The 15317-nt window shown below is 36.8% G+C and overlaps 1 protein-coding gene across 1 annotated transcript in view; it reads right to left on the reverse strand.

Moving 5' to 3' along the window:
* LOC115446169 (visual system homeobox 2) overlaps positions 1 to 15317 on the reverse strand; it is an 83668-nt gene that overhangs the window by 50802 nt on the left and 17549 nt on the right. Inside the window, exons 4-5 of the mRNA XM_037437688.1 lie at positions 7621 to 7711; positions 6619 to 6745 (exon numbers count right to left, since the gene is read on the reverse strand). Of these exons, the coding sequence (XP_037293585.1) occupies positions 6619 to 6745; positions 7621 to 7711 (218 nt within the window). The remainder of the gene's footprint in view (positions 1 to 6618; positions 6746 to 7620; positions 7712 to 15317) is intronic.

Raw genomic sequence — 15317 nt, forward strand, 5'->3', positions numbered from 1 at the left:
TTCAATTACCGGGACAGGAAAATTGATATTTGGTTTTCCTGCTTTGTCTGAGTCTGAATTTTATGTTACGTAAAAAAATTTGTTCCCTATTTGCATGGAATCAATCATAATTAGTTTAATGAGGGTATGATATATCTCTGTTTGCTCCTAAAAAGTGAAAATCGCTTTATGTTATGTTTCTTTTTCATACTGATTTTTACTAATAGCTTTTTGGTGGCCAACGTGATTAATATATTAATTTCATAAATAAATTAATATTATCTAGCTGGTAACATAGAGCACACATTACATGCAATAAAATGCAAATTTAAACTTAAAATATAAATCATAAAGCTGCTTGTTCTTAATTTTTAATACGTACAAAAGTTTATTTCTTTTTTGTTATGAAGTACAACGTATATTAGAACGTTAGATATGCATCTACGATGAATGATTGTAAGTCATGTGCCAGTTGTTTGTCATCAGTCAATAATATACCTTTGTTACTTTCATAACTGAGTTATATGAAATTTTTAGTTACCTATTTATTATCTTTAAAAAAAACAGGAAAGAAATCCGCTAGCATTAATAAACCCAAAGGAAATTAGTCAATGAAAGTGCAATGAATACATACAAACATAAATACGTACAAACATGATTATTAATTATCCATAAATAGCTAAACTAAAAATGTACTTTCAAAATGCTTTTGTGTGTCATTATTTCTGTCATACTCAAAATTCTCATACTGTCGTATTTAAAATAAAATCGCTTTTAACAACGAGGAGAGAGGTTTTTCATTACAATAGCTGTTGACTTATAATGGAATGAATTACACGGGTATCTAGGCTACTCAACAAAACATGCACATTGTATCCCTCTATCAGAGACGTTAATAGAAATGTAGGTACTAATTATAATTATAGTCGCCATTTTTCTCTGCTTATTGATATACGAATAGTGATGAAAATCCACTTATAAATTGTATAAGCTCATGCCGTCGCATCGCTTATTTTATTTCAACTTGTGCCTACGTATAATACTGGTGTAAATGTAGAGTCGTCGAGCGCTAATACTTCAGTAAAGCAGAGCCTCATAATGGCGAGCGACGGCGTATTACTGAATAATGTTGTAAAACACGAGAGCCCCAACAAAAGCAAAACCTATACCCACGTACATACCTGGCCGACACAAATAAACGGCGACGGGAAAAGACAAACCGCGCCAAGACAAAACCGGTCCGCCATGCCGCTGAGAAGGGCGGAGCTAATCACGCGCCGCCACTCCACTCGAATACACAACTACCCACTGCACACGGTTTCAAAATATACTCTAAGCACACCGCTTAAGTGCGAAATTCGCGTTGTGTTTACAGGTAGTTACGACATCTAGTAGCGACGGGTTAGCGCCGAAGTGGCCAATCAGCGCGCGGTTGCCATGACGACGCGTAGTTGCCGCCCGCGGCGTGTAGATGGCGCTGATGCACGTTTTCAGCGGTTTAATTAATATCGGAGTAGAGTTTCAGCTGGCGAATTGATTTTCTTTGTGTACGCGTTGTTTTTTTAGTTGCACGCAGTCCTGTTGTTTTAATATCGCGACCAGGGGGCGGCGATGTCTTCTCTTTTGTACCGGAACGCGGCGACACGGTCCGCATCCGTCGTTTTGTACCCATTACTAGGGGAATCTGTCTACCGACCAAACTTACGATTAAATCTTTGCTCTACGTAAAGGAATGATTGAATAAGTTGCCGGTTTTACGTCGCTGAGGTTGACGTTGAATCACAAAATTAACTATACGGTGGTGTAACATAAGATTAATGTGTAGGTAGAAAATATTATTTTCAAAATTTTCTTTGTCATCGCGAGGCGTATCAAGTTGAATTAATTGCTTTATTTTTCTACTATGAGTCTATTTTAATTCTGCAATATTTTCATTCAAATAAGATTAAGGTAAAATCGGTAAATATTTGTTAGAAGGGTATTGTGAAAGTACAGATACAAAAGCAAATTAATGCTTTTGTACACACTCTTCTATCGCCGTAAACAGTAGAGCGCGCTTTGTTATGGAGAAATGCGTTCCCAGGTCAGCCAGCGTATGTCCATAATAGTTCAGTATATTCTAACTGAATATTTTTTATTCTCACGCTACAGGGAATTCTAAATTGATCTAGACTTTCGGTGTACCCTCAGATATGTGATTTTCTATGCTAGAAAATCGTATAATTTGAAAATGTTGAAATTAGAGATAAACAAATAAAATAATTACAGCTAAGAAACTTTATTTTATAGAAGTATGTGCTGGTACTAGGTATGTCTATTGATTGTGATAACCATTATTCACATTTTTTACAAATTAAAATTTGTATGGGTTGCCAACCGTTAAAAAGAAAGAGTATTGATTGGATATGACGAGGATTTATTAAGGTTTGTAAACATTTCATTGACATTACGAATAGTAGAGTCGCTAGAGTTCGCCGCTACATTCCACTTACAGTACTAATTGTCAATATCTGAACCCAAACATTTAAAATACTATGCTGGTCTGTACTTTACGATGAATTTTCTCTAATTCACACCTGTATTCCTTAGTGTTTAAGCGAGTACAAATAGTTCACTCTCGGGTAACAGGCAAGTTTATCGTTAATTAAATTTTCTATTGTATCTACACGAGCAAAATACTGTAACCATTTAAAGTAACGTTGTAATTTTTGTTTAATATAATTTCATGTAATGTGTGCGTGTATAGGTACGCGTTGTTAAGGGCCGTTTGATTGTATAATAATACGTTTATTGCAACATCTCACAAACACCAAATTGGGGGAAACCTAATCCCCAGTTAGCTGTAACAGCTACCATTTTACAACACAACACTAAATGCGCCCTAACCCACATTATATACGATTCACTTTACAACAACTAAGAAGATTTAGCTCCCGGCAACGAAATTAAGTGGCAATAAACTCTATGCAGTTCAATTAGAGTACATTTCAGTTTGTAACGCATGCTGTTTGGAAATGAAATTTTCATAAAAGTGTCGCGGGGGTGTGGGGGTGTGCGGCGGGTGCGGGGGCGCGGCGGAGGGGCTGTATTTGTGTTTCCCCCACAGTTTCCCGCGGGGGGAGCGCGCCACTTGAGCCGCTCGGAGATTACTAACGATACAACTATTAGTCATAATTATTTCTCAAGCAATTACTGTGACGTAAGCGATGTGAGCGATGCGGGCCTGCGCTCACCATACAGCGTTTGTAAACATAGAAAATATTTGGACAAATAAGTGTAATCATGGTAACAGTATCCTAGACCAAATCGGACTTCCATTAACCATTGTTACGTCTCTGTTTTTCTTAACTCTACGTTCAAAGAATGAAGTACAGACTAGTAACAGAAGCACGTTTCTAGTATGCTAGATATCAGCTAGAGTTATTAAAGGTTTGTTTATTTTCTGCCCAATAATGCACAGTGGTTTGAAGGTTTTCCTGGGATTCTTTCTTCACGATTTGCCCATGCTGCCTGGATTTATAAACTGTCTTTAGAAAGGTGGCCGATTGGAAGAACTAAGCACTACAAGCAAATTTAATTAGTAACATGAATCACGCTGACGCCATATAGTTCGGTTAACGGTAAAACAATAATAACATAACTGAATAATAGTTTAAGGTATATTTTTGATTAAGGCCGATCATACTACAGATCTACGACAATCATTCTTAAATATATTTATTCTCATTTAATTGTCCGTACAAAGAATAGTTTAGTCCACAATTGGCTCACAAAAAAACTTCCTTCCGCGAAATCTTTGCGATTGTTCCCGCAAAATATCGTATTGCCGGGTGTCGAATTCTGTTCCCGTTGACGTGATGGGATGTGACATGAACTGAGCTTTTGCGCAATAAAGACGCAGGACTGGGAAAAAAAATTACTGAGTTTTTATTCAATCGAATAGGAGAAAGTTTATTAAATAGGGAAGTAAGCATGACGTTAATAATGAAACGATTAGTAATGAATTTTATATAAATCGTATGGGCAAAGTAATAGCAAATTTCTTTATTCTATAACTTTTACACAAAATTATGCGTATCTATGAAAAGCTGACGTTTTGTCACAAATTCTCACAGCATAATTATGTTATTTCAATTAAAACTTAGACTTAAATTTAATGGATATATTCTGATGATTGGGTATAAAATAAAAGTTTTAACTACACTTCGAACTTATTTTTGAATACTAAACAATTAGGATGCAAAAATAAAGCTTTATATACACAAAAAAATGTTCTATGCCAAGAAAAGAACTATAAAAAATCATTTCTGAGAATGCTTCTGATTCATAACACCAATAACGTCACAGTGAAACAAACTATACCAAAAAACGCTGCCTCATACAAAAGTAGTACGATCTATTTTACCTATCTTGCGAGAAACTAATATGTAAATTATCCTTTACGATAGCATATTAAGTTATTCCCTGTAATATCCGCTGACAAGACCACAGTAACGACTAGTGTAACTGATGCAATACTATAGAGCTTCGGTCCCTAATTGGAGCGGCCAAATCCCGAGGCCCGATAATAATCCGTAACACTAAACCAAGGTACGTGGATTGTGTTGCCTACATCCTTCACCTATACAACTATATTATATTATGGGAGCTGTTATCCCATCGCAGCATCTTTCACATCTACATATACTACTATAAACACTAGGTAATAATTAAAGTTCCTGAGTTTAATTGTACTACGATTCTTATTAAGTCTTGTTATGCCAAAATATTATAATTTATTTAGGTTACAGTAAAATCCAATGTTCAGTTAAAACGCGTTTTTCCTGAAAACTAGCTTGAACTCAAGCTAGAATTTACTGCTCCTTAAGTCCACTAATCACTCGCCATAACGGTTCCAAATAAGCCTTTATGAACCACAAGTGTAGTCGTCATAACATAGCTGCCAACGGTTATGATTACGAGCGACATCACAATGCTTGTAAGATGGCCCATCTGGGACCAAGTGGGCCGTATGTTTTGTGTGATCCGCCGCGGTGTAGTGTTACCACTTCGACAACAATCCCTGCCAATTGACGTTCTAATACGCGAATAATGGAACATTTTTTGCTGCTGCGGGGAATTTTGGCGTAAAAAAATGTTGAAACTTAATTTAACGGACAATTAGCGATTGTGGTGTTATGTTACTGGGTCGTGCTCAGGAGGCAACAGGAATGTTTAGATTACATTTTTTATATAACTTAATTTTAAAATATTTGTTAAGGTTTTCAAACAGAGAAACTTGAATCATCGTTTAAAATTTAATACGAAAGCAGAGTATATAGTTATAACAACGATTAAATAAATTAAAACTCTACGTCGTTAATTATTTTTCAATATTATGTTTTAGTTCTTAACCAACGAATTATAACAAACTCCAAGGTCTAATCTAAGAATAATCAAAGTTGATTGGCATCCAATTAACATACAATAGGGCATGTCTATATTGATTTGGCCTTTTAATAAACATGTACGTAAATGTATTATGTAATGCCCCTAACGACGTATGATACAAAGCCCGTCCTATTAAAATTAAGAGCATAAGAAAGGACCAAAAGTCCAGACAATAATCATATTATTTACTATCTGAAGATACAAACAAAATAAATTATATCCAATGATACCTAAGAATAGTTTAGTATTCATTAGTCAAGGAATTGTTAGAAACAAATTCGTAAACTGGCATTTTCGCAGATACGTTTAATTTTACCATAAATTCATTGATTATATTGCGGAGATGTTGTAACATATTTTGATACTTCTTTGAGACCTTAACTTATAAATATGTTCTAGAAATAGAAATCCGTATTAAAAAACTAACACGTTAGTTGAAGAACAGATTTTAACTTTTCTTAGGGTTTTTGGGGTTAAGTGCTATATAATGCATTAAACCATATATAATAGCAATTTAGGAACCTAATAAGTAACTGTCTACAATAGTAGATAAAGTATAAATTTGTAAACAAAAATTACTTTCGCGGTCAACTTACAAGATTTAATTTCAATATAACCCAAGATTATAAAGCTGATGTATTCCAATAATAGCACTTTTTGGACTGGCTTTACATCGTAAACATCATTGGGATCTCTGATAATTTCATAAACTGAAGACCGTAGCTCCATAGCTACGGTCTTCAGTTTACTCCATAGTAATAGCCAATATGTCATGATAATATTTTTGATCCATTGACTGTCCACAGACCGACTGAAAATATGCTGGAGAGCAGTATAGCCTCTTACTTTTAACTCCAAGAAAGATTTATGACTGATTTCCCCATATGATAATAATATTAGCCGTGTATTATATGCTGTCCTACTACTGCGCACGGGACTCCTCCATTACTGATAAGGAATAGGCCTTAATCCACCACAGTGTCCTAGTGCCGATTGGCAGACTTCAAACATCGTCACAATACTAAAGAAACTTCTCAGATATGCCAAGGTTTCCTCATGATGTTTTCGACAGTTTTAAGCTGTCGGACATTTGTCTCGGCAATCTGTTTCACTCTAATTCTGCTATTGCAGCTATTTTCCCATTAATATTTATACCCCGAAGTTCTCGTAAGTAACGTTATTATAATGTGAACGACAACTACCACTCACCTGAATTCTGTCTTCAGGCAAGTCGGTCTTGAGGGAGAGCATCTCGCGCGCGTACACGTCGGGGTAGTGTGCGTCCTTGAACGCCTTCTCCAACTCGTCCAGCTGGTACGACGTGAAGATCGTCCTGCTGCAGGGCAGAACACAGATGGGTAGACAGGGATATCAGCAAGCAGTCATTAGACTTAGTACGGGGGCGGTAAACTGATCCCATTACACCTGATGGTAAGTGAAGTGGCATCGAGGTAGTGACGACTACGAGAGATGTTTATCCGACGATATTCTACAAATATGCCGGCTAGTACGTAATCAGATATAAATATAGTATAAGTAGACTTGAACCAGTCTTTAAAATAGTGATGAAGGTATGGGCATAAATGTAGGAAATGTGGCTGGTTCAAAACTTGATTTTTTCTAATAAATTTCGAGAGTTACTGCGCTAAAATATCATTGATCGGCGGCTCTTTATGATAAAAGTTAGACAAATGTACAAGTAGATCATTTAATGGTATGAACTTTTGCAGCCTATTAACTCAGACACTATAAAAATAACTATGAGTGCATTGCTAATCTATTAGGGGAACATGGGTTTGAATAGGAAAGAGGATCTTTTGGAACTTATTAGGACTATTTGATATTGAATCAAAGCTGTTTGATGCCAGGCAGGCGATCGATGAAAACTAAACCAAGTCGTTTTAACAACATGCTTGTATTATTGCGCCGACGCCATACGGGGATGGGCTAAGGGCACATCAAGAAATATACCTACCAGAGAAACTTAGACTTTCCCGGCCTCACACCCACCACTACAACTCCTGTAAGCCAGGATCAGCAGTGGCACGCATTTTATGACACCGAGCGGTGAAACTCGGCGAGTCTCAGGGAAAACTAATATGTCATTATCCCGCAATGAAATTAATCAAATACAAAGATAGGGACGAGTTGGAAATATTAATTGTCCACTTCCCTCCAGAGCAATACTGATGGTTAGTTGGCGATAGTTACCTGTGTCTGCGTTTTTTCTTCTTCTTCTTGCCGTTGTAGCCGGTGAGACCGTCTACTGTGAAGTCCTTCGCCGCCTCCAGTGACGACACTCCTGAGCAGACAATACAATACATTTTACACTAACCATTGCTGGCTCTCTTTACTTTTAATCGAATATTTATTTAAACTAGTAATGTATTAGGTAATCTATCTATATATATAAAAATGAATTGCTGTTCGTTAGTCTCGCTAAAACTCGAGAACGGCTGAACGGATTTATCTTATCTTGGTCTTGAATTATTCGTGGAGGTCTAGGGAAGGTTAAAAGGTGAGAAAAATTCGAATAATTGCCGGGAAAATCCTCAAAACAGCATTTTTCTATTTCCCATACAAACGTTTTCTAACTAATACGTAGAGTCAATTTGAGCTTTATTGCTATTGTATAAAGTTCACTGTTGTCTAAGCAATGTAGGTGTGTTCCTAACATCAAAGCAGTGTGCGTTGGAGCACAGAATATAATAATGTAATGTCGCGTTCTGAAACTCAACAAAAGTGATATCGCGGACCCGACTAAATTGAACAGTCACAAAATTTAATATATCATTAGTTATTTGGTTGGCTACACGATATTATTTCTTTTGTTTTACTTTAAAATGCATGTTTTCGTTATGGACAATTTTTGAGCTACTTTTGCATATCTATACTTATAATAAATCTGTAGAGAGGTCAATTCTGTACATGAAATATATTTCCAAAATAACTGGGGGTGATTAGGGATCGATACTGATGCCAAAATGCAATTAGTAAAATTTTTGTCTGTCTGTCTGTATAACCGTTATAGAAACAAAAACTACTCGACGGATTTTAACTTAACTTGGTACAATTATTTTTCATAATCCTGAGCTGGTTATAGTATACTTTTCATCACGCTACAATTAAAAGGAGCATAGCAGTGATGGAAAATGTTGGGAAAACGGGAGAAGTTACTCCATTTTTAAGCTTCCGTCATTTCGTGTGCAACCTTAATGGTTAAAAGTTCCTTCGATTTCACCAGGATCCCATCATCAGACCCTGACCGGACAATCGGACCACCTGCATACCACCATAAATTAAAAAAACATCCCGACAAATTGAGCACCTTCTCCATTTTTGAAACCCGAAATCCACGCGGGCTAAGCTGCGGGCGGAAGCTAGTTAAGTTATAAATTTCCGTATTAGGCATAAACATGACACGTAAAGATTGTCACATTTAATGATTGATGATGATGATGATTAAAGAATTCGTAGGAACATAGATTGAAAGGCTAAGGACTTAATTATTATATCCATTACATTTTACTACTAACATTTATAAGTTCGAAACTACGTACGGAAGCTACAGACTTGAGGACGTAGCAGGTAAACTGAGTTCAAACATACAATAATTGTAATTATTGTGAGACATCATAAAATTATTTGCAGGAAACCAACGTTAATCTTCTTGTGCTCGATGTGGAAGTCATTCAAAATCTGTATCCGAAGTGATGATACACATTGACATACTGTAAACTGCATGAAATTTATATGATGTTGATTTTTAATTAAATATTACTAAAGTGCAATTTAACAATCTTAATCATAATGATTAAGTATTATTCTATAAACAACACGTACCCGAAAGTAAAAGAAGGCAATAATTAAACGCAAACAAAAACTGTCCGACGAACACTCACCGCCTCTCGACGTGTTCGACAACGGATTGTCACATAATTACCGAATGTGATTGCCAAATGAATTAGTAAACACGCGCGGGTTAACGGAGTAGATCGCCTCCCCGGGGACCTCCGGGGGCTCTGGGCAGGGCCGGGGTATCGCCCTCTGGGACGCTCGGGTAATTGAATTTGGCGCCAATGAAACACTACAATGAATTATTAAATTTGGAACGTTTGGTAACCGTGTAGTGCGGGGTTCGTTCACGACTCGCACGACGTGTTTGCGCGGCGTGTTGCGGCGTGACACAGGGCATCGCGCGGGGCCGGTGCGTGGCGAATTGCGTCGCCGGGAACAACGGGAATGTCTTTATAAATTCATTGTCGCATAAAAACGGTGATAGAGTTTTTTATTGTGATAGTCGCTTGGAATATTTAAGTTGGATAATAATTTACCAAAGAAGGAAAGCTCGAAGATTTTGTTGTGTAAGGGACTTGAATTAATTCGCAATCAATGTAATATAAGAAACCAAATAAAACATATAAATAAGTATAATAATAATGCATCGCTTATTTTTCCAATGACTAACAATTCAATTAATCGTCTTCGGACATCATATAATTAGCAGTAAGTACTTTACATAATTAACATCTTGCTCTGTTTACGTATTTTTTTTAATGCTTTTAATGACGAGACGAGCTCGCCGTTCGTCTGATGGTAAGCGAATGCGATGCGACTGTCCATAAACGGTAGAAACACCATCCAACACCTTGAATTACAACGTATTATTTGGTATTTACAAGTAAATAGCAATCATCTAGGGGTTTATCACAATAACTTTAATTCATAATATTATTTTCATGTGTACATACATTATAGCCTGAAATACCGTGCATTCCTTGCAAATTTTTTAATCCCCATCAAATTCCATCAAGAAGCAGTCGATAAAAACCCGTCTAGAGTCCAACAGTCGTAAAACAAACAATAGTGTTGGGGTCAGCGCGACATGTGTTAGATTAGATCGCGAAGTGCCGCGGCGTGTCCAATCGCCTCCGCGCCGCGCCGGTGGCCGCTCGGCCGCGCATCGATTGGTCACGCAAGCCCGGCGCCCGCCGCCCGGAGCTTGGAGCCGGTGCATTAACGGGTTAACACTTTTATTAGTGTTAGTGAAATATTTGCTGGAGGGTTGAATGATTGTGAATTTGATGGTTTTATTCAGAGGTCAAGGTTATGTTGGAATTATTGAGAGATAGAATCTTGGTCAGTGGTATTGAAATACTACTACTCCGCTTACCGTCAGATGCAGTGGGGACGGTTTTCAGAGCTAATATAAATAAGAAATAAATGATGAATGATTACATATGACTTTGAAACACACCGTGCAAAAGTAGGATTCGGTGAAAAGGCCTTGCAGCCAAAAAAATCAATAATGGAAAGCGAGAAAACAATGTTTGTTCCAAAATCTATTTTATGGCCTTTAGTAAATATAGCTCTCTTTTATAATCTAAGACAACAGAGCATTTCTTTTTTCTACTTCCAAATAATTTGTGCAAACTCTGTTTCGTTTCACTTAATAAACATTGTATTCATTGTAATAACTGACTATTGACACTAATATCCGACGTAACACTGGGAGGAAAGTAGTGTAATAGCGTTTAATATGTAGTAATTTAAAATATTACGTGTTGCTACAGATTACGTAGAGGCGCTTAAGGTAAAGAGATTAGGTAATTGTTAAAAATACTTAACCTATATTTCTTTCTTTTTTATTTTGTTCGAAACATACACTTTTTTATTTTACAAAAATAAAGTGCATGTTTCGAACAAAATAAATAGTAGTTTTAATTTTACATGCCCTAATGTCACTACTACTACTCGAAGAGAACTTGCCCGTGCAGCAACACTATACTTTCAGTCAGAAATACTTACGCCCATAACATATTAAACTACAAAATGATCAAAAAATCAGAAAAATATTCGTTATTTATGGATGATGTTTGGCACAATGTAAATAGGGGTAAAGAGGAATATGTGGTTTCATTTAGTAACGCCGTGTCAAAATGACCCTGTATATGGTCGAATATATTTTGTTTGTATATATTCCGGTACAACTCTAGTCCGTACTCCGTATAATATAAAGCTCGTCAATCACTCAGCGATAACGTGGCAATGCACTCGCGCGTCCCTGCGGGTTTGCCTCGCTTCCTTGGCCAATGGACTGTAGTAAGTAGTCACAACACTCTCTTTTCTTGATTTCTGTTTTTGTTGAAATTAACGTTGTTTATAGAGAGAGGAAGTAAATGGCTGAAGTTTATTTAAATTTTAAAATTTACTTCGTCAACTGTAGTAACTCCTATTTTGTTAATAAATTCATTTAAGTAGTCATATTTATGTATATATTATGGTTAAGTATGCTGTACCATTAAATTAAAAGGAAAATACAATCGTCAGCAATATAAAGCGATCACAAATTAAGATATTAAAGCTTCCCTCCGAGCGCTGTCCCCTCACAACAACCTCCAAGACGTATTTATTGGGCAGCACATTAAAATAAAGTTGTCTTGATACTGATACAAACGTGACTTCTTTCAAATGATAATGTATGCGTTGACACGACGCTAACGCACGCACAGAATCGCACCTTAATTTGATAGAACAAGGTACAAATTCAATTGCCCAGTTGGGTAGTTTAAAATGAATGCGAGAACCTCCCTCGTGTCGGAGGGACGGCGGCACACGGGGAGGACGCGGGCGGGGGTGCGCGGGGCAGGCGGGGACGGGGGGAGACACGAGGGGCGAGGAGGGGGGCGAGGAAATATGACTCTCGTGGAAGGAAAGCCACTTGCGCTGAGAACACGCCACTTTGTACAACGACAATCTGATTATGAAAATGTTGTTATATCTTCACGGAGTTTACACCGCAACGAGGTAGACAAAACCAATTTGGTGAAATTTTGTCAAACGATGAAAATGTGAACGGCGCGATTAAATAACGAGATTCGATATCCGATTAGAGCGAGATGAGTTTACTAAACAGATGAGACTGGCGGAGTCGACCTCGGGATGTTAGTTAACAACAATATTTATTTGTTATAGGACTTCAGATGCGGCCTTTAACATGTTTAAACATGCGAGATATAGATAAAATTTTACTTCTCTATACGCGGAAACAATCGGTCGAAATTCTACTACAAGTAACATTGTTTTATTCGTATATAATTGTGTCTAATATTAAGTTTGCTATACACGCACAATGAATAGTGCATTATATTAATTTTGCCATGTAACATGCATACTTATCAACGTCTACATATTATTTTGTCTTGTGTGTTGTCTATTCGTATGCTAAACAATATTGCCAGATTCAGTGACATAATGCAGAGCAGCAACTTTATAAGTATAGAAACTAAATACATTGTTTCTGACAACTTTTGTATAACTTTAAATCCAAAAGGTAACTTAACGAGAAAAAGGCGCGCTATAACACAGATCACTTATATTCTTTCTTTTTTTTTTATTGTTTTGATTGACGAGACGAGCTTGCCGTTCACCTGATGGTAAGCGATACGACCGCCCATAAACAGTAGAAACATCCAACACCTTGAATTATAAAGTATTATTTGATATTCCTCTGCGCTCGCCATCCTGAGACATGAGATGTTAAGTCTTATTATGTCCAGTAGTTACACTGACTACAATGTCCTTCAAACCGGAACACAACAGTGCCTACACACTGTTGCTTGGCGGCCGAAATAGACATTGCAGTGGTACCTACCCAAGCGGACTCTTACATATGAGAGACCTGCTGCTAGTAAAATGTAGGTGTGTATACATATGAGTATTACTAGTAAGGCGCGAATATGTTGGATTGTCTAAAAGTAAACATCTGGATGATACTTTATTTTGTAAAAATATCTAAATTTAAATACATAATATTTAATTTAGTCTATTTAAGTTATCTATCATATTTAAATGGAAGTCTCAAATGCGAGAGTCCGTCTGTAACACAGCAGAAATATTAGTTATATCCCACCAAGACGTGACATGGAAAGTAAACCTCTATGATATTCTTCGTTTATATTAAATTCAGTAAAACTGTTAAATATTTTTGTAAAATTCCTCCAGTCAAAAATTTACCTTTTTTTAGGTAAGTGTGACATCATAAACCTGATTAAAAATTAAATATCGACGGGTGAAAGGCTAACCTTCCACCCTTGGATAATATTTACCTCGCGATGCCCACGGCGTGTATACAGTTCCGGGAAAAGAGTATTTCAGTATAATTTTAATCTGGATATAATCTCTCTGTGTGCCAAATTTCATGAAATCCGTGCAGCTATATTTAATTCTCAAACACCTCGAAACATCTCTACAAGCTTTCGCATTCATACTTCAAAATATACTTAAATCCAAATAGTTTCTTATTTTTTCTCTTTAAACTAGCAATGTTTGAGTGAAAGATGCAGTTAGGTTGGACAGACCCATTCAGTGGCGGGCGCGTCCCCCGCCACCTGTCCCCTACCTCCCCTGCCGTCTGAATGGACGGTAATCACAGATTAGGAAAAACAGCTCATGTTAAAGCAATATAATATGAATATGCTTGCAATAAAGCGATGCATTTTGAATTTATGGTTGTAGTTGTAAACTTTGTTAGTTTCGTTTCGAGTAAGTGGCTCATTAATTTATGTATAAACCTTTATGAAGTTTTATTATTTTATCAAATTAAAATGTCAATCAGCAACAGACCAATCTGAGATAGATAACTTTACCAGGCAGGGCGCGTGTAATTTAAATCATTAACCACATAAAGTTCGAAAGAAAGCGTTCGCTCTCGACATTGTATAATATTTAACAGGAAATGACTCTTTCTGTTCATAACATACGTCAAAGTTATAGAAGGTAGACGTTATAGTTATAGATAACCAAAAAAAATCTTATTTAAACCAGTATCTTATTTATTACCAGACATTTTCTTTGTCAAGTCAGTTAATTAACAAACCACTGGTTGATAACTATTTAAAAAGAATGTCGTGAAGATACTTAATGCCTTTAAAAACACTTTAACCTTTACACAAGGCACGATACCTGTTATTACAATGATTTTCTTGCTGTTTAATACTAAAATTGTGTGAGCAGTATTTCGCTTAGCATCCATTTTGTAGAGCAAATTCGCAAATATAACGTAGTGGCATTTTATTATATTTTATTCGGCAACTTATCCGCTACTGCTTCGGAAGCAAGTTACATAAAAGCCAGTCGACAATATGTAGAAATTTACGGTTATTTCGTATATTGAGCCAATTTTTCGATGTCGCAGAATCGTGCAAATTGGCAATCGTGTCGCGGCCAATTTGCGACGCGAGACGCGAAGCGACGCGACGCGATCTTAGATATTAGATTTATCATCGGAACAACGCCCCGAGCCAATCCATACGAGAATCTGCTCACCGTGCGAGATGCTAACGACGGATGGATCTCTAATCAGACGGTCTGATGACGCCTTGAATTACTTATGTTTACGCGAATATTAGACATTGAGATGAAACAATTTACGGAATTTATCGCGGTTATTTATGTTATATATTTCGAAGACTTTGCAGTCTTCATGGTTAAAGGGGGGGAATAAGGTGTTGGTCATCCGCAAGTGAGCGTCTTGACGATCTTGCTCACAATTCGATACGTAATGTTTTTTGCTCAGCAATTGATGGTAAGTATGTAGTGTGTACGTATGGTACGATGCTACCCAGTGCTATGAATTACAAAGGTCTCAGGTCACAGGATAAATTAATTGCGAATAGCGATTTTATACTGTCAAATACTCCGAGCAAACTGCTCTTAACATCAGATCAACTGTTGTTGCCTAATCAGAAAAAAATAGATGAGGTTATTTATTTATTAAGCACTTCATATACAAATGTATACAGGCCGACTTGATGCCATAGGCATTCCCTACCAGCCAATCTTAGGGTGGTGCAGAAATAATCATATTCAATAAACACTTCGGCGTTGATCGCTAAAATTCCATGATT

This window comes from Manduca sexta, chromosome 11, assembly GCF_014839805.1.
Source record: "Manduca sexta isolate Smith_Timp_Sample1 chromosome 11, JHU_Msex_v1.0, whole genome shotgun sequence".
Classification (NCBI taxonomy): Eukaryota; Metazoa; Arthropoda; class Insecta; order Lepidoptera; family Sphingidae; genus Manduca; species Manduca sexta.